The sequence below is a fragment of the Vidua chalybeata genome, chromosome 27 (assembly GCF_026979565.1).
Source record: "Vidua chalybeata isolate OUT-0048 chromosome 27, bVidCha1 merged haplotype, whole genome shotgun sequence".
NCBI lineage: Eukaryota > Metazoa > Chordata > Aves > Passeriformes > Viduidae > Vidua > Vidua chalybeata.
The window spans coordinates 5,192,493-5,209,423 of record NC_071556.1 but is presented as its reverse complement, the minus strand read 5'-3'; the positions used below and the strand labels follow the sequence as shown (position 1 = coordinate 5,209,423).

Here is a 16,931-nt window from a genome sequence, read left to right as displayed (position 1 = left end):
TCCCGCTCCCGGAGGATCCAGACACCCCACGGATCTTTGGAGAGGGCACCCCGGGGTGGTTTTTGGGGTTTTTGGGAGGAGAGGATGCGCCAGGAGTGGTCCATGGGGTGGGGCCGGCTCTGAAATCCTCACCTGGGCACCCTCTGGGTGCCCCCCCCCCCCCCCCCAGCACAGCTGGGTCCTGCTGGGACCTGCAGCCCCAAATCCTTCCTCCTGCTCTTCGTCTTCCCAAATTTCACCTGGAAATCCGGCAGCGTGCGCGGATCAGGGATCGGATGGGTTCACCCCGCATTCCCGGTGGGAATGTCGGGTGGGCCCAGCACCTCGCACGTGTCACCCATCCCAAAAAAAACTCCACCGCAGCTGCTCACAGCGCGACCCCGACCCTCGAAAGGGCCCCGGAGCCTCTCGGGGACTAAAGGTGAGGGAGGGGGGACCCCGGGCCACCCCCCAGGGGACACCGAGCCCCGGGCATGTGTCACCGGCCGTTTTGGTGGCAGGGGAAGGCGCCGGCAGTGACTGAGCCGAGCTCTCGTCTCAAGTGGAGATGAATGTCACAGCAGCCACCCGCCAGCGCGCCTCGGGGACCGGGGTGCCACCGACACCTCCCCCCCTCCTCGGCGGCTGCTCCGTGCCCAGGGACGCGCTGGGGACCAGCTCCTCCACTGGCACCAGTTTGGCGTCCCAGTGTCCTCCCTCCAGCCGGGAGGTGACTTCATGGGGTGCCATCGCCCTGTGAGCCCAGCAGCCTGCCCGGGGTGGCAGAGCCAGCGCTGGCACGGAGCGGTGCCCCAGTGTCGCCGTGCTCGCCCAGGGTGGGGTCCCCCCACCCCTCCAGCCCCGAGCTGCTCCCACGGGGCAGAAGCTGCTCCCACCGCGTCCCCACAGCCCCGACCCCACCGGGTGGCCCCGGGACAGCGCGGCTGGGGTGACCCCCATCCCTCGGTGCCACTCCCCGGGCCCCAACCCCGGCAGGATCGGCGGCGGCGTCTGCGCGGGGGAGCGCGGGGACTGCGCGTCTTTTTGAGCCCGAACGCCGGGATTCTGGTGAAATCCTGCAGCAGTGTTGCCGTGACGACCCTCCCGCAGTTTCCATCCAGAGATGTTTTCCTTTGTTGTGACAGGGACACGGGGAGCGGCCGCGGGCGGTTGGGGTGCGGTGACAACGCCGAGGGGCTCCCGCTGCGAGGGGCAGGGACCCGCCACCGCCCGCGGGGACCCCGCTGCGGCTCCAGCCTGGGGCTGGGGGGGGGTCCCCACTGCTCCAGCAGTGCCCTGGTTTGTCCCCAACCCCCCAGGGGACAGCGCACGGGCCAGGAGCCAGGTGACATGAGTTTGGTAGGTCTCAGCCAGCTCCTGCTGCCATCACAATAGAGGGGTGACATGGGCAACCCGCGCGTGGGGACGGGTGTGGGGACACCGATGGGGACAGAGGTGTGGTGGCCACCCCCGTCCCCCCCACAGGACAGAGCCAAACTGGGCGGGTGGCGCGGCCGGGAACCTCCCGAGCCGCTCCAGCTCGGGGTGGTGGCACCGCGGCCGCGGTGCTGAGGGGACACCGCGGTGTCCCGGGGCCTCGCTGGGCAGGGAGGGGCCCCGGAGCTGCCCGGTGTCCCCGCACGGCCGCGGGGTGCTCGGGGGACCCCATCCCGAGCCCCACGGAGCCGCTTGTTATTCCGCTCAGGTCCGCCGGCGGCTAATGAAGCCCGTTCCAGGAGAGCTGCCACATTCATCAGGATTGCAGCTCATTAACGAGGCCTCTGCCACCGCAGCTGGGGCCAGCGCTCGGGGCACTGGCACGGGGACAGGCGGGCGGACGGACGGACGGACGGACGGACGGACAGGGGGATCCGTGGCTGGGGAGAAAGGCGGCTCTGCCCGTCCTGGCGGAGCTGCCGGGCTGGAGCTGGGCAGGACAGCTCAGCCAGGGCTGTGGAGGGGCAGGGGGAGGCCAGAACGGTGGAACCTCCTCCGTGCTGTCCCTGTCCCCTCATCCCGGCGCCACCTGGGCACGGCAGGGAGGGCCCAGAGGGGGCTGCAATGTCCCCCCGGGGGACGCGGCGCTGCTGCCCTGGCCAGGCCCAACTTCCCTCCGAGCCCACCGGCAGCGTGCATTGATTTTATTTGCGGTTTCCATGGCAACTGCCTCCTTCCCTTCCCCCTTCCGGCAGCCGGACCCGCTCCTTCCCCCTCGGGCAGCGGCCACGCCGCACCTGGGACACGATGGGGACACGATGGGGACACGATGGGGACACGGGAGGGGACACGGGAGGGGACACGGGCGCCTCCTCGGCGACCCCCGCGGTGGGGACGCCACCAGCTCACCCCTGTGCTGATTTTGGGCGAGCCGGGCTGGCACGGGACACGGGGGACACCGGGCCCGGCCAGCCCCGCTCTGACTCCGGCCACAATCAGCAGCGGGGCTGGCAGGACGCCGCGCTGGCTCATTAGCCAGGGTGCTAATTGTCCCGTGCGGGGACACCGAGCGGCGCATCCCGTCAGCAAAGCCAAGCTCATTAACGGCACACGCCACCCTCACACCTGCTCACGCCGCTGTGACATGGTGTCAGGCGCTCACGGTGTGGCGGCACCGTTGGGGACACTGCAGCAGCCCCGGTGCCCTCACCGCCGGGGACTAAACGCCAGTTTGTGGCTTAAAACCAGTCTCATAATAAATTAATGATAATTATATCATTTACCCATCGCCTTCCAGGGGGATGCACCCCCGGCCACCCTGCCCTGCTCCTTCCCAGCGCCGAGATGCCACCACATTGTCACTTGGCGTGAATGACAAACGACATCTGGCTGTGCCAAACCCTTCCCAAAGCCCCGCGGCACCCCCGTCCTGCGCGCTCGGGGCAATTTCGATAAATAATAAAGGCACGGAGAACAGGCAGAGCGCTGTGCCTGTGCGCCCTGAGTTCCGCATCCCCGGCGATCCCCGGGGCTTTACACGGAAGTGGAAATCAATCGGCACAAGTAATTAATGGTGAAGGGCACAACACCCGCTCTTGCTTCGGAAGCGCCGGCCGGGGACGCTCGGCAGGGCCCACGCGGCCGCCACCCGCCGCACAAAAGGCACCGGGCGTTCGCTTCCTGCGCCGCCGGCACGGCCCGGCCGCGGCGGCACCGCGCCAGCGCCGCGGGCCCCGGTGCGAGCGGGGCTCTGGAGCCGAGCCCGCGCTGGCCTTGGCACCAGCCTCGCCACCAGCTCCTGGAGCCCATGGATAGGCCTCCCCGGGGCGCGGCGGAGCGCCGGGCTGGACGGCAGCCGGGAGCCGCCGCCAGAGCCGCTCCCGGCACGGCCCGGCCCCGGCAGCGCCGCGTCCCTCGACAGCGAGGAAGGTGCCGAGGCCGAAGATCCCGGGGCTGGGGCGCTGCTTCCCGGTTCCGCAGAGCTGGAAGGGTCGGGGGTCACCGGGATCCTCCCGGTTCCCAGTGAACCGAGGGGTCGGGGGTCACCGGGATCCTCCCGGTTCCCAATGAGCCAAGGGGTCGGGGGTCACCGGGATCCTCCCGGTTCCCAGTGAACCGAGGGGTCGGGGGTCACCGGGATCCTCCCGGTTCCCAGTGAGCCGAGGGGTCGGGGGTCACCGGGATCCTCCCGGTTCCACAGCGCTGGAGGGTCGGGGGTCACCGGGATGAGGAGGGGGACGCTGCCGGCAGGCGCGCGCGGGAGGTGACGCGCACGGCGGTGGCAGAAGTGGCAGCTCTGTCCCCAGACGCGCAATTAGCCCAGGGGCAAACGAGGCTCCTGCGGTTTTTGACCCAATTTCTCAGGCGAAACTCGACGGGGGAAGGAGGGGAGGGAGGAGGAGGAGGAGGAGGCAGAGCCGGTCACGCGTGTGCTGCTGTGTCGCGTGTGCCCGCGGGTGTGCGCACAGGCGTGTGACATGTGTGTGACATGTGTGTGCGGGCGGCAGCGTGTCCCCGGCCGGGGCCGAGCCCCGGGGCGGCACGGGGACGGGAACGGAGATGGGGACAGGGACAGAAATGGGGATGGGGATGGGGACAAGGAGGGTGACAAGGAGGGGGACGAGGAGGGGGTGGTGGCTTCGCAGCTCTCGCCGGGTTTATTTTTGCCGGTGACTGAGCTGAGGCGGCCTCGGCGCGGCCGCCGTGACTCACCCGGCACCGGGAGCTCTGCGGGGCTGCGGAGCCGGGGGCTGCGGTGGGCAGGGATGCTGGGATGTGCAGGGACGAGCAGGGATTCAGGGCTGCCGAGCCATGCAGGGACGTCAGGATAAACTGGGGTGCAGGAATGGAAAAGGATGCAGGGCTGAGCAGGGAGGTGCGGGGATGCAGGGATGCGGGAATGCAGGGCTGAGCAGGGAGGTGCGGGGATGCAGGGATGAGCGGGGAGGTGCAGCATTGCTGGGTGTGGAAGGATCCTGGGGTCTGCAGGGATTAGCAGGGATGTGCAGAGATGCAGGAATGCGCAGGGATGTGCAGGGATATGCAGAGATTTGCGGGGATCGGTGCGGATGCAGGGATGCAGGCATATGCAGGAATGCAGGCATTCAGGAATGCAGGGATGTGCAGGGCTGCAGGCACTCAGGAATGACGGGATTCAGGAATTCAGAGATTTAGCGACGCAGGGATATGCAGGGTTTCAGGGATTCAGGAATGCGGTGACCCCTCCCGGATCCCTCCCACCCCGCACTCCTTCCCTCTCCCTCTCCCTCTCCCTCTCCCTCTCCCTCTCCCTCTCCCTCTCCCTCTCCCTCTCCCTCTCCCTCTCCCTCTCCCTCTCCCTCTCCCTCTCCGCCTGTGCCACCAGCAGAGCTGCCCCGGGAAGGTCCCCGCGCCCCCCGTGCCCCCCCCAGCACCGGGAAAGGAGCGGGGATCCCCCCGTTCCCAAGGACACGCGGGGACCGCTACCGGGGACCGGTACCGGGGGTCGCTACCGGGGACCGGTACCGGGGGTGAGGCGTTTGCAGGGGGGGCGAACACGGTGGGAGGGGGGGGCGGCGGGGCTGGGCCGCGGGTGGGGGACACGGAGGGGGTCGCGGGTGGCGCAGGGGGGACACGGAGCTGCCGTCCCGGAGTCCCCGCGGTGCCGAGGGCGGTACCGGACACCGGGAGCGGGGCGGCGGCTCCGCCTCTTCCTGCGGCGGGCGGTGAGTGCGGGGCGGCCCCGGCGGGGCCGGGAGGGGACTGGGGAGCAGCCCCCAGGGGTCCCCAGGGCTGATCAGGGGTCCCCACTGCTGTCCGGGTGTCACCGGTGCTGCTCGGGGGGTCCCCAGCACTGTCCGATGGCGCCCGGGGGTGTCCGAGGGTCCCCGGTGCTGCCCCGGGGACCCCAGCACGATCCAGGGGTCTCCATTCCTGCCCAGGTGTCCCCAGTACTGCTCAGAGTGTCCCCAATACTGTCCGAGGGTCCCTAGTGCTGCTTTGGGTGTCCCCAGTGCTGCCCAGGTGTCCCCAGTGCCACTCGGGGCTCCTCGGTACAATCCAAGGGTCCCTATTCCTGCCCAGGTGTCCCCAGCCCTGTTCAGGGTGTCCCCATTCCCATTTCGGGTGTCCCCAGTCCCATCTCGGGTGTCCCCAGTCCCATTTCAGGTGTCCCCAGCCCTGTTTCGGGTGTCCCCAGCCCTGTTCAGGGTGTCCCCATTCCCATTTCGGGTGTCCCCAGTCCCATTTCAGGTGTCCCCAGCCCTGTTTCGGGTGTCCCCAGCCCTGTTTCGGGTGTCCCCATTCCCATCTCGGGTGTCCCCAGTCCCATTTCGGGGTGTCCCCAGTCCCATTTCGGGTGTCCCCAGTCCCATTTCAGGTGTCCCCAGTCCCATTTCGGGTGTCCCCAGTCCCATTTCGGGGTGTCCCCAGTCCCATCTCGGGTGTCCCCAGTCCCATCTCGGGGTGTCCCCAGCCCTGTGTGGGGTGTCCCCATCCTGCCCGTCCCTGTCCGCAGGCAGCGATGCCCGTGGAGCCCCTGGTGTGTGCCCACACGGCCACGCGGTGAGTCCCGGCCCCTCCCGCCTGTCCCCGCTGTCCCCGGCCCTGGCCCCTGACGCCCCCGGGCGCGGTGGCGCTGCCCCCGCAGGGTGAGCTCCGTGCTGAACCGGGACGTGAAGCAGTTCGGGAAGCAGCACCTGTTCGATGGCAGCGAGGAGACCTGCTGGAACTCGGACCAGGTGTGGGGACGGGGACGGGGACGCGGCCGGGCCACCGCGCCCGCCCCGCTCTGTGCCCCCTGTGACACTGCTGTCCCCTCCCAGGGCACATCCCAGTGGGTCACCCTGGACTTCCCCCGCCCCGTCAAGGTCTCCCAGCTCCACATCCAGTTCCAGGGGGGATTTTCCAGCCGGCTGTGCACGCTGGAAGGTGAGGATGGCTGGCATTGCGGGCTCCTGCCTCAGTTTACCCACACCTGGATCCTGCGAGGGGTGGGGAGAGGGAGGCTCAGGGCGATTTGTCAGCCATTCCCAAAGTCCAGGAGGGCTCCAGGAGCACCTGGAGAGGCTCCGTGGGTGAAAAAAGAGGGGCTGGGAGCTGGTGGGAACCAGGGAAGATTTTGGGACAGCACCTGGAGGCTCCTGGGAGCACCTGGAGCAGCTCCATGGGTGAATAAAGAGGAGCTGGGATCCTTTGGGTGCCGGTGGGAACTCAGGAACATTTTGGGAGAGCACCTGGAGAGACTCTGGGTGAATAAAGAGGGGCTGGGATCCTTTGGGTGCTGGTGGGAGCTCAGGAACATTTTGGGAAAGCACCTGGAGCAGCTCCATGGGTGAATAAAGAGGGACTGGGAGATTCTGAGTGCTGGTGGGAACCAGGGAAGATTTTGGGACAGCACCTGGGAGCACCTGGAGCAGCTCCGTGGGTGAATAAAGAGGAGCTGGGATCCTTTGGGTGCTGGTGGGAACTCAGGAACATTTTGGGACAGCACCTGGAGCAGCTCTGTGGGTGAATAAAGAGGGGCTGGGAGCTGGTGGGAACCAGGGAAGATTTTGGGAGGCTCCTGGGAGCACCTTTGGCTCCCCCCTCGCCCTCTCCAGGCTGCAGAACAGGTGAGGAACTGGTGAAAATATCCGAGCTGTACCCCCAGGACAGCCACGCCATGCAAATATCCTTTCCCCGGATGGTGATGGTGGGGGGGAAGGCAGAATTTGGGGTTTTTTTTTTTTTGGAGTTTTGCTGCTGAGCAGAGCCGGGGGTGTGACCCCCACGTGCCAATCCCAACGTTGCTCCTTGACTGGGAGCTGCACAGATTCCAGGTGGAGGAGACGGTGCTGGATAAGCTGAAAATCACCTTTGGGAGCAGCACGGATTTCTTCGGGAGGGTGGTGGTTTATCACCTGGGGGTGCTGGGGGAGAGGCTCTAGGGGGGGACCCCGGGGGCTGTCCCCACCTTGGGGGCTCTGAAAACCCCCATGAGGGGGATCCCTGTTCCCTGAGGTGACACCGCTGTGGTGGGACACAGGTGTGGAATGGGATCAATAAAAGATATTCCTGTTTTTTTTCCTGGAATGTGCCCTCAGGGTTTGGCTTCAGGACAGAGGAGAAGTGTCCCCTCCTTGTGCTGTCACCTCCTGAGCTGCTCAGGATGGCAGCAGCAGAATCCTGCAGGATTTTCCTGGATCCTCCAGGATTTTCCCTCCTGGAGATTCCCTTTCCGAAGGGACAGCTCTGGCCAGGAATTCCACCATGCTGAGGGGAAATTTTGACTCATTGTTGCCCAAAAACTGAGATTCCCATCTGCCAGAATCCTGTAGGATTTTCCCTCCTGGCTGTGGCAGCTTTATGGGAGATTCCCTTTCCGAAGGGACAGCTCTGGCCAGGAATTCCACCATGCTGAGGGGAAATTTTGACTCGTGGCTGCCCAAAAACTGAGATTAGGATGGGCTGAGGCAGCAGATAGGGCTCCACAGAGTTTAATTGCAATTAGAGTTTAGTTCCGATGGCAAACACGGAGCAGACGAGCCCAGCCAGGGCTGGAACGAGTGTCCCTGGATTTTAGGCATGGCAGCCATGGAGAGGCCTGGATCCACGAGGGCAGAAATTCCTGGATTTCTCCATGTCTGGAGCGTCGGGGTGAGGCCACGGTGATCCTGGGAAGAGCTGGAGCCGCCGCCTCACTTCTTCTTCCTCTTGTTCTGGAACAGCTTCAGGATGTGGTTCTCGATGACCTGTTGGACTGAGGGAGGGAGAGGGCGGAATTCAGGGAAGCTGCTCTGGGAAGGATCTGGTCATCGTTTTCCCCCAGTTTTCTGTGGGAAACCCCTAGTTTTCTGAGGGAAATACCCGTTTTTTGAAGGAAATCTATATTTTCTGAGGGGAAACCCCCCATTTTCTGAGGGGAAACCCCAGTTTTCTGAGGGAAACTCATGTCTCCTGAGGGGGAAAAATCCCTGTTTTCTGAGGGAAACAACCCCAGCTTCTTGAGGGGGAAAATCCCAGTTTCCTGAGGGAAACAACCCCAGTTTTCTGAGGGGGAAAATCCCTGTTTTCTGAGGGAAACAATCCCAGTCTCCTGAGGGGGAAAAATCCCAGTTTCCTGAGGGGAAAAATCCCAGTTTCCTGAGGGGAAAATCCTTCTTTTCTGAGGGAAACAACCCCAGCTTCTTGAGGGGAAAATCCCTGTTTTCTGAGGGAAACAATCCCTGTTTCCTGAGGGGGAAAATCCCTGTTTTCTGAGGGGGAAAATCCCTGTTTCCTGAGGGGGAAAATCCCAGTTTCCTGAGGGAAACAACCCCAGTTTTCTGAGGGGGAAAATCCCAGTTTCCTGAGGGGAAAATCCCTGTTTTCTGAGGGAAACAACCCCAGTCTCCTGAGGGGGAAAAATCCCAGTTTCCTGAGGGGGAAAATCCCAGTTTCCTGAGGGGAAAATCCCTGTTTTCTGAGGGAAACAACCCCAGCTTCTTGAGGAGAAAAATCCCTGTTTTCTGAGGGGGAAAAATCCCAGCTTCCTGAGGGGGAAAAATCCCAGTTTCCTGAGGGGTAAAAATCCCAGTTTCCTGAGGGGAAAAATCCCAGTTTCCTGAGGGGGGAAAATCCCAGTTTCCTGAGGGAAACAATCCCAGTCTCCTGAGGGGGAAAAATCCCAGTTTCCTGAGGGGAAAATCCCAGTTTCCTGAGGGGAAAATCCCAGTTTCCTGAGGGAAACAACCCCAGTTTCTGAGGCAAAATCCCTGTTTCCTTAGGTGGAAATCCCAGTTTCCTGAGGGGAAAATCCCAGTTTCCTGAGGGAAACAATCCCAGTTTCCTGAGGGGGAAAATCCCTGCTTTCCTGAGGGGGGGGGGAAATCCCTGTTTCCTGAGGGGAAAAACCCCAGTTTTCTGGGGGGAAAATCCCTGTTTCCTGAGGGGGGAAACAATCCCAGTTTCCTGAGGGGGGAAAATCCCAGTTTCCTGAGGCGAAAACCCCCAGTTTTCTGAGGGGAAAAACCCCAGTTTCCTGAGGGGGAAAATCCCTGTTTCCTTAGGTGGAAATCCCAGTTTCCTGAGGGGGGAAAATCCCTGTTTCCTGAGGGAAGCAACCCCAGTTTCTGAGGCAAAATCCCTGCTTTCCTGAGGGGGGAAAATCCCAGTTTCCTGAGGGGGAAAATCCCAGTTTCCTGAGGGAAAACCCCTGTTTCCTGGTGGAGGACACTTGCCTTTCTTGTGTCCCAGGGCCACGGCCAGGTCCATGGGGGTGTACCCCGAATCCGCCTCCTCGGTCAGGTCGGCGCCGCAGGCTGCGGGTGGGCAATGGGGGCTGCCGTGGGGAGCGGGGACCCCAAAGGCTGCCCCCCTGCCCCGCAGGCTCTCCTCCCACGGCAGGGAAGCAGCGGTTCCAGGGGATGGAGCCGCCAGGAGAGGATTTTTCCTTACCCAGGAGAGCCTCCACGCACTTGACGTGGTTCCCGCGCACGGCGTAGAGCAGGGGGGTGCCCCCGTTCTGTGGGGTGGGCAGGGGAGGGAGAGGTCATTCCTGGGCTCACACAGCTCCTGCTCCTCCCTGGTGCTCCTCGGGGCTTCCCGACCCGCTGGGATCCCATTCCAGCCTCTCCCAGCTCCAGACTGGGATCCCCACTCCAGCCTCTTCCAGCTCCAGACTGGGATCCCCTTCCAGCCTCTCCCAGCTCCAGACTGGGATCCCCTTCCAGCCTCTCCCAGTTCCAGACTGGGATCCCCTTCCAGCATCTCCCAGCTCCAGACTGGGATCCCCTTCCAGCATCTCCCAGTTCCAGACTGGGATCCCCTTCCAGCCTCTCCCAGTTCCAGACTGGGATCCCCTTCCAGCCTCTCCCAGCTCCAGACTGGGATCCCCACTCCAGCCTCTTCCAGCTCCAGACTGGGATCCCCTTCCAGCCTCTCCCAGCTCCAACCTGGATTCTGCTTCCAGCCTCTTCCAGCTCCAGACTGGGATCCCCTTCCAGCCTCTCCCAGTTCCAGACTGGGATCCCCTTCCAGCCTCTCCCAGCTCCAAACTGAGATCCCCATTCCAGCCTCTCCCAGTTCCAAACTGGGATCCCATTCCAGCCTCTCCCAGTTCCAGACTGGATCTCACTGGGATCCCCTTCCAGCCTCTCCCAGCTTCAGACTGGGATCCCCTTCCAGCCTCTCCCAGGTGCAAACTGGGATCTCCTTCCAGCCTCTCCCAGCTCCAAACTGGGATCCCATTCCAGCCTCTCCCAATTCCAGGCTGGTGTCCCCTGGCCATGCTGGTGGCACTGGGGAGGCTTGTCCTGATGTCCCTGCTGTCCCCGGTATCCCCGGTGTCCCCCGCTGTCCCCCACTGTCCCCGCTGTCCCCGCTGTCCCCGGTATCCCCGCTGTCCCTGCTGTCCCCGTGTCCCCGGTGTCCCCGGTATCCCTGCTGTCCCCCACTGTCCCCGCTGTCCCCGTGTCCCGGTGTCCCCGGCCGTGCGGGTGGCACTCACCCAGTCGTAGGTGTTGATGTCCACGTCCCTGTCCAGCAGCATGGTGACGATGTCGGTGTAGCCGCCCATGCTGGCCAGGGCCAGGGCGCTCTCGCGCTCCTTGGCCAGCGCGTGGGGATCGGCGCCCTGGGGACAGCGGGGACAGCCTGGTGACACTGCCCACAGCCACCCTCACAGGGGACAGCCTGGTGACACTGCCCACGGCCACCCTCACAGGGGACAGCAGGGACAGCCTGGTGACACTGCCCACGGCCACCCTCACAGGGGACAGCAGGGACAGCCTGGTGACACTGCCCACGGCCACCCTCACAGGGGACAGCGGGGACAGCGGGGACAGCCTGGTGACACTGCCCACAGCCACCCTCACAGGGGACAGCCTGGTGACACTGCCCACGGCCACCCTCACAGGGGACAGCAGGGACAGCCTGGTGACACTGCCCACGGCCACCCTCACAGGGGACAGCCTGGTGACACTGCCCATAGCCACCCTCACAGGGGACAGCCTGGTGACACTGCCCACAGCCACCCTCACAGGGGACAGCCTGGTGACACTGCCCATAGCCACCCTCACAGGGGACAGCCTGGTGACACTGCCCACAGCCACCTGCCCTGGGGATAGCGGGGACAGAGGGGACAGAGGGAGATCCCAGGATTAAAAAGGGGAATTTTAGGATGAGAGAGAGATCCCAGGATGAAAGACAGATCCCAGGATAAAGAAGGGAGATCCCAGGATTGAAAACAGGAGATCCCAAGATAAAAAAAAAGGGAAATCCCAGGAAATCCCAGGATTAAAACCAGAGGGAGATCCCAGGATTAAAACCAGAGAGAGATTCCAGGATGAATGATAGATCCCAGGATAAAGAAGGGAGATCCCAGGACTGAAAACAGGAGATCCCAAGATTAAAAAAAAAAAGGGAAATCACAGGATTAAAACCAGAGGGAGATCCCAGGATAAAAAAAGGAAATCCTAGGATGAAAGAGGGAGATCACAGGATGAAAGACAGAGGTCCTGGAATAGAAGAGGGAGATCCCAGAATATAAAAAAGAGATCCCTAGGATTAAGGACAGGTCCCCAGGATTAAGGAAGATCCTGGGCTCAAGGACAGATCCCAGAATTAAGGAAGACACCCAGGATGAAGGACAGACCCCAGGGGGAAGGACAGACCCCCAGGGCAAAGGACAGACCCCCAGGATGAAGGACAGACCCCCAGGGTGAAGGACAGACCCCAGGGTGAAGGACAGACCCCCAGGATGAAGGACAGACCCCAGGGTGAAGGACAGACCCCAAGATGGACAGACCCCCAGAGTGAAGGACAGACCCCCAGGGTGAAGGACAGACCCCCGGGTGAAGGACAGACCCCCGGGTGAAGGACAGACCCCCAGGACTAAGGACAGACCCCAGGACACTCTGGAAGCCCCCCGAGCCCCCGTGGCCTCACCCACTCCAGGAGGTGCCGGACGGTCTCGATCTCCCCGAAAGCTGCGGCCCAGATCAGGGGGGTGAAGCCTCTCTCGTCGGGTTTGTTCACCAAATTCTCACCTGGGGAGGGGACAACAGCCAGGTGAACCCCCCCCCCCGTGCTCCCAGTTCCACCAGTACAACCAGTAAGGGCTGGCAGACCACCTCAGCCAGCCGGTGGATGGTTGGAATTGGTGATTTTTGAGGATTTTTCCCATCTCCAAAACTGGAGAAATCTCCATTAAAAAAACCCCACAATTCCAGTGGTTTTATGGCTGAGTGAAGGCCGAGTGTGAGGTCACCAGAGGGGACCTGGCAGGTCCTGGCAGGGCCAAAGGGACACCCACCTTTCCTCAGGTGCTCCTTCAGCTGGATGAGCTCCCCTTGGGCAGCGAGCTGGTGGATGGACAGCGCTGCAAGGGACAAATCCATCAGGGAAAAACAATTCCATGAAAATTTGGGGGAGTGGGAGCTGCTCCCAAAATCGCGGGGTGACCCCGACACCCTCCCCTGCTGTCCTCGTGTCCCCTTGGGCAGTGCTGGAAGAGACAAATCCATCAGGGAAAAACAATTCCCTGCAAATTTGGTGGGGTGGGAGCTGCCCCAGGGTGGCCCCAGCCCCTCCCCTGCTGTCCCCAAAATCCCAGGGTGGCCCCAAAATCCCAGGGTGACCCCAAACCCCACCCCTGCTGTCCCCATGGGCAGCACTGCAAGAGACAAATCCATCAGGGAAAAACAATTCCATGAAAATTTGGGGCAGTGGGAGCTGCTCCCAAAATCCTGGGGTGGGTGGACCCCATGTCCCCTTGGGTGGCCCCAACCCCTCTCCTGCTGTCCCCAAAATCCCAGGGTGACCCCAACCCCACCCCTGCTGTCCCCATGGGCAGCACTGCAAGAGACAAATCCATCAGGGAAAAACAATTCCATGAAAATTTGGGGCAGTGGGAGCTGCTCCCAAAATCCTGGCGTGACCCCAGCCCCTGTCCTGCTGTCCCCTGTCCCCATGGGGACACTGGTGGCACTCACTGTCCAGCGTGGCCGGCAGTGCTGACACCTCGTTGCCTCGCTGTCTGTTGGTCAAGGTGTTGGAATGCTTCAGGGGGAAACCTGGGGCAGCACAGAGGGGCTGCAGGTTATTCTCTGTTCATTTGGGGTTATTCTCCATTAATTTGAGGTTATTCTCTGTTCATTTGGGGTTATTCTCCGTTAATTTGGGGTTATTCTCTGTTCATTTGGGGTTATTCTTTGTTAATTTGGGGTTATTCTCTGTTCATTTGGGGTTATTCTCTGTTCATTTGGGGTTATTCTCCATTAATTTGGGGTTATTCTCTGTTCATTTGGGGTTATTCTCTGTTCATTTGGGGTTATTCTCTGTTCATTTGGGGTTATTCTCCATTAATTTGGGGTTATTCTCTGTTCATTTGGGGTTATTCTCTGTTCATTTGGGGTTATTCTCCGTTAATTTGGGGTTATTCTCCGTTAATTTGGGGTTATTCTCTGTTCATTTGGGGTTATTCTCTGTTAATTTAGGGTTATTCTCCGTTAATTTGGGATTATTCTCCATTAATTTGGGGTTATTCTCCATTAATTTGGGGTTATTCTCCGTTAATTTGGGGTTATTCTCTGTTAATTTGGGATTATTCTCCGTTAATTTGGGGTTATTCTCCGTTAATTTGGAGTTATTCTTGATCAATTTCTGGTTTATATTTTTCCATTCTCTATTTATTTATTCTCTATTAATTCCAGGTTTATTTTTTATTTATTGAAGTCCACATGACCCAGGTCCATCCTCCTATTTCCCATCCTTGACGGGTTCCACTTGGGAATCCCAAAGTGTTTCCAGCCCCTGATCTGAGGTTTTATGGGGAAAAATCCAAGGAAGTTGAAAATTCCCATCTCCAATTCCAGCATGGAGCTGCAGCGACCTCTCAGGGCTGGCAGGAGGAGCAGGCACCAAACTTTGGGATTGGGATGGGATTTCCCACTTTAAAGCAGCAATTTAAGGCCCTTTCTTGGGAATCCCAAAGTGTTTCCAGCCCCTGATCCGAGGTTTTATGGGGAAAAATCCAAGGAAATGAAAATCCCCATCTCCAATTCCAGCATGGAGCTGCAGCGACCTCTCAGGGCTGGCAGGAGGAGCGGGCACCAAACTTTGGGATTGGGATGGGATTTCCCACCTTTGAGGCTCCTTCCCGGGATTTTTGGGGATGGGAGATCCCAGGGGATTTTCCCCTCTGTGCCACACTCACCGTCCAGGGCCGTGCTCTGGGAATCCCCGGGAGCAGCCGAGGAATTCCGCGGGCTCTCGGCTCCACCTGCAAGCCGGGCACCTCGGGGTCACCCCTGGGGGGCTCTTGGGGGGCGTCCCGGGCTGGCTGATCCCACCCAGCCCCGGGGATCCGCTTTGTCCCCAGCGTTCCCAACTCACCGTCCCCGCCCTCGGGGAGCGCCGGGTGCCCGTCCTGCCGGGGGCACGCCGAGGGGACCCCGCTGTCCCCCATGCTGCCTTCTCGCTCTTTTCCCCCCCCTTTCTCCACCCAATTCCGGGGGGGGTCCCGGGCTCCGGGGGGGTCCCCGACGGCTCCTTCACCTTCCTGGCACAAGGAGGGGTGGGGAGAGGGGGGAGACAGGGACAAGTGGGACAGACCCCGAGTGCCCGAGACCCCCACACTGCAGCGGGGTCTGGGGTCCCCCTTCCCTCCCCATCCCAATTCCTGGGGTCCCCCCTTCCCTCCCCATCCCCATTCCTGGGGTTCCCCTTATTCTCCTCATCCTGTTTTGGGGTCCCCCCCTTCCCTCCCCATCCCCATTCCTGGGGTTCCCCTTATTCTCCTCATCTTGTTTCTGGGGTCCCCCTTTCCCTCCCCATCCCCATTCCTGGGGTTCCTCTTATTCTCCTCATCCTGTTTTGGGGTCCCCCCTTCCCTCCCCATCCCCATTCCTGGGGTTCCTCTTATTCTCCTCATCCTATTCCTGGGATCCCCCTTCCCTCCCCATCCCCATTCCTGGGGTTCCTCTTATTCTCCTCATCCTATTCCTGGGATCCCCCTTTCCCTCTCCATCCCCATTCCTGGGGTTCCTCTTATTCTCCTCATCCTATTCCTGGGATCCCCCTTTCCCTCTCCATCCCCATTCCTGGGGTTCCTCTTATTCTCCTCATCCTGTTTTGGGGTCCCCCCTTCCCTGCCCATCCCCATTCCTGGGGTTCCCCTTATTCTCCTTATCCTGTTTTGGGGTCCCCCCCTTCCCTCCCCATCCCCATTCCTGGGATCCCCCCTTCCCTCTCCATTCCTGGGGTTCCCTGTATTCTCCTCATCCTGTTTTGGGGTCCCCCCCTTCCCTCCCCATCCCAATTCCTGGGATCCCCCTTTCCCTCCCCATTCCCATTCCCGGGGTTTCCTGTATTCTCCTCATCCTGTTTTGGGGTCCCCCCCTTCCCTCCCCGTCCCCATTCCTGGGGTTCCCCGTATTCTCCTCATCCCGTTTCTGGGATCTTCCCTCCCCGGTTCCTGGGGTCCCCCTCTCTGTCCCCATCCCCGCCCCCGCCGTTCCCATCCCCGTTCCCGGCACTTCCAGCGCTCCCAACCTCCGCTCCCGGAGCTGCTCCGAGCCCGGCCCGGCGACCCCCGGGACCCCCGGGACCTCCCCGTCCCTTCTCCACCGCCGATCCCGACCCCGATCCCGTCCCCAGTCCCGTTCCCGTTCCCCATCCCGGATCCATTCCCGATCCCGTCCCCGGTTGCCGTTCCCGTTCCCGATCCCGTTCCCCATCCCGGTTGCCGTTCCCATTCCCGATCCTGTCCCCGATCCCGTTCCCGGTCCCGATCCCGTCCCCGGTTGCCGTTCCCATTCCCGATCCCGACCCGTTCCCGTCCCCAGTTCCCATTCCCGATCCGTTCCCGTCCCCGGTTGCCGTTCCCATTCCCGATCCCGTCCCCGGTTCCCATTCCCGATCCGTTCCCATTCCCGTTCCCGTCCCCGGTTCCCGTCCCCGGTTTCCATTCCCGTTCCCGTCCCCGGTTCCCATTCCCGTTCCCGTCCCCGGTTCCCGTTCCCGATCCGTTCCCGATCCCGTTCCCATTCCCGATCCGTCCCCGGTTTCCATTCCCGTTCCCATCCCCGGTTCCCGTTCCCGATCCGTTCCCGGTCTCACCGCCGCCTCCCGGCGCTCCCGTCCCTCACCTCCCGTTCCTGCGGGGCCCGGCGGGCTTGGGGCAGCGCGGCCCGGCCCCGCCTCCGCGAGAGCGGCCTGGAAGCGACGGGCCCGGGGTGGCCGCGGGGCCGCCCGGCCCTGGGGACACCGGGGGACACCGGGGGACACCCCGGGACACGGGAGGGGACACGGGAGGGGACCGAGCGGGGACCGAGCGGGGCAAAGGCCGCGCCCGCGGGGCTGCGACACCCCCAGAGCCCTCTGAGGGCGGCAGGCCGAGCCGGGCACGGCCAAAGCGGGAACCACCGAATGTCCCCGCGGGTGACAAACCGGGAGCCACCGAGTGTCCCCGCGGGTGACAAACCGGGAGCCACCGAGTGTCCCCGCGGGTGACAACGGGGACTTTGGGGGGGGGGGGGGGCACCGGCTTGGGTGGGGAACGTTGGCGCCGCGGCCGC

General features: G+C 62.4%; 2 protein-coding genes across 5 annotated transcripts; one reads left to right on the top strand and one right to left on the bottom strand.

The window, feature by feature from the left end:
- The first annotated feature begins 4,737 nt into the window (after nucleotides 1–4,737).
- Nucleotides 4,738–7,587, top strand: NR2C2AP (nuclear receptor 2C2 associated protein). 2 transcript variants are annotated; one of them, XM_053966171.1, is made up of 6 exons: nucleotides 4,738–4,925; nucleotides 5,912–5,958; nucleotides 6,044–6,134; nucleotides 6,219–6,324; nucleotides 6,996–7,064; nucleotides 7,207–7,586. In XM_053966171.1, exons 2-6 carry the CDS (start codon nucleotides 5,918–5,920, stop codon nucleotides 7,320–7,322), a joined length of 423 nt encoding a protein of 140 aa, XP_053822146.1. In that variant the 5' UTR covers nucleotides 4,738–4,925; nucleotides 5,912–5,917; the 3' UTR covers nucleotides 7,323–7,586. The 2 variants fall into 2 exon arrangements, with proteins under 2 accessions (XP_053822146.1, XP_053822147.1); XM_053966172.1 differs by lacking the exon at nucleotides 4,738–4,925 and adding an exon at nucleotides 5,032–5,120 and having other exon boundaries at nucleotides 7,207–7,587.
- A 268-nt stretch (nucleotides 7,588–7,855) lies between these two features.
- On the bottom strand, nucleotides 7,856–16,921 carry RFXANK (regulatory factor X associated ankyrin containing protein). Of its 3 annotated transcripts, none has more exons than XM_053966148.1 (10): nucleotides 16,474–16,921; nucleotides 14,749–14,914; nucleotides 14,570–14,635; nucleotides 13,347–13,427; nucleotides 12,668–12,733; nucleotides 12,301–12,401; nucleotides 10,862–10,987; nucleotides 9,811–9,877; nucleotides 9,594–9,674; nucleotides 7,856–8,134 (listed from the first exon to the last, which is right to left on the bottom strand). In XM_053966148.1, the coding sequence occupies exons 2-10, from the start codon at nucleotides 14,819–14,821 to the stop codon at nucleotides 8,073–8,075; spliced, it is 723 nt and encodes a 240-aa protein (XP_053822123.1). In that variant the 5' UTR covers nucleotides 14,822–14,914; nucleotides 16,474–16,921; the 3' UTR covers nucleotides 7,856–8,072. The 3 variants fall into 3 exon arrangements, with proteins under 3 accessions (XP_053822123.1, XP_053822124.1, XP_053822125.1); XM_053966149.1 differs by having other exon boundaries at nucleotides 16,503–16,586; XM_053966150.1 differs by lacking the exon at nucleotides 14,570–14,635.
- Between the last annotated feature and the right edge of the window lie 10 nt (nucleotides 16,922–16,931).

Excerpts from the sequence above, each read along its gene's own strand:
- NR2C2AP (XM_053966172.1), top strand. The coding sequence starts at position 5,918 with ATGCCCGTGGAGCCCCTGGTGTGTGCCCACACGGCCACGCG. Across the intron at positions 6,135-6,218 it reads CCTGCTGGAACTCGGACCAG|GGCACATCCCAGTGGGTCAC; the intron begins GTGTGGGGACGG and ends GTCCCCTCCCAG. Across the intron at positions 7,065-7,206 it reads GGACAGCCACGCCATGCAAA|GATTCCAGGTGGAGGAGACG; the intron begins TATCCTTTCCCC and ends GGGAGCTGCACA.
- RFXANK (XM_053966148.1), bottom strand. The coding sequence starts at position 14,821 with ATGGGGGACAGCGGGGTCCCCTCGGCGTGCCCCCGGCAGGACGGGCAC. Across the intron at positions 13,428-14,569 it reads CCAGAGCACGGCCCTGGACG|GTTTCCCCCTGAAGCATTCC; the intron begins GTGAGTGTGGCA and ends GTGCTGCCCCAG. Across the intron at positions 12,402-12,667 it reads GAAGGAGCACCTGAGGAAAG|GTGAGAATTTGGTGAACAAA; the intron begins GTGGGTGTCCCT and ends TCCCCTCCCCAG.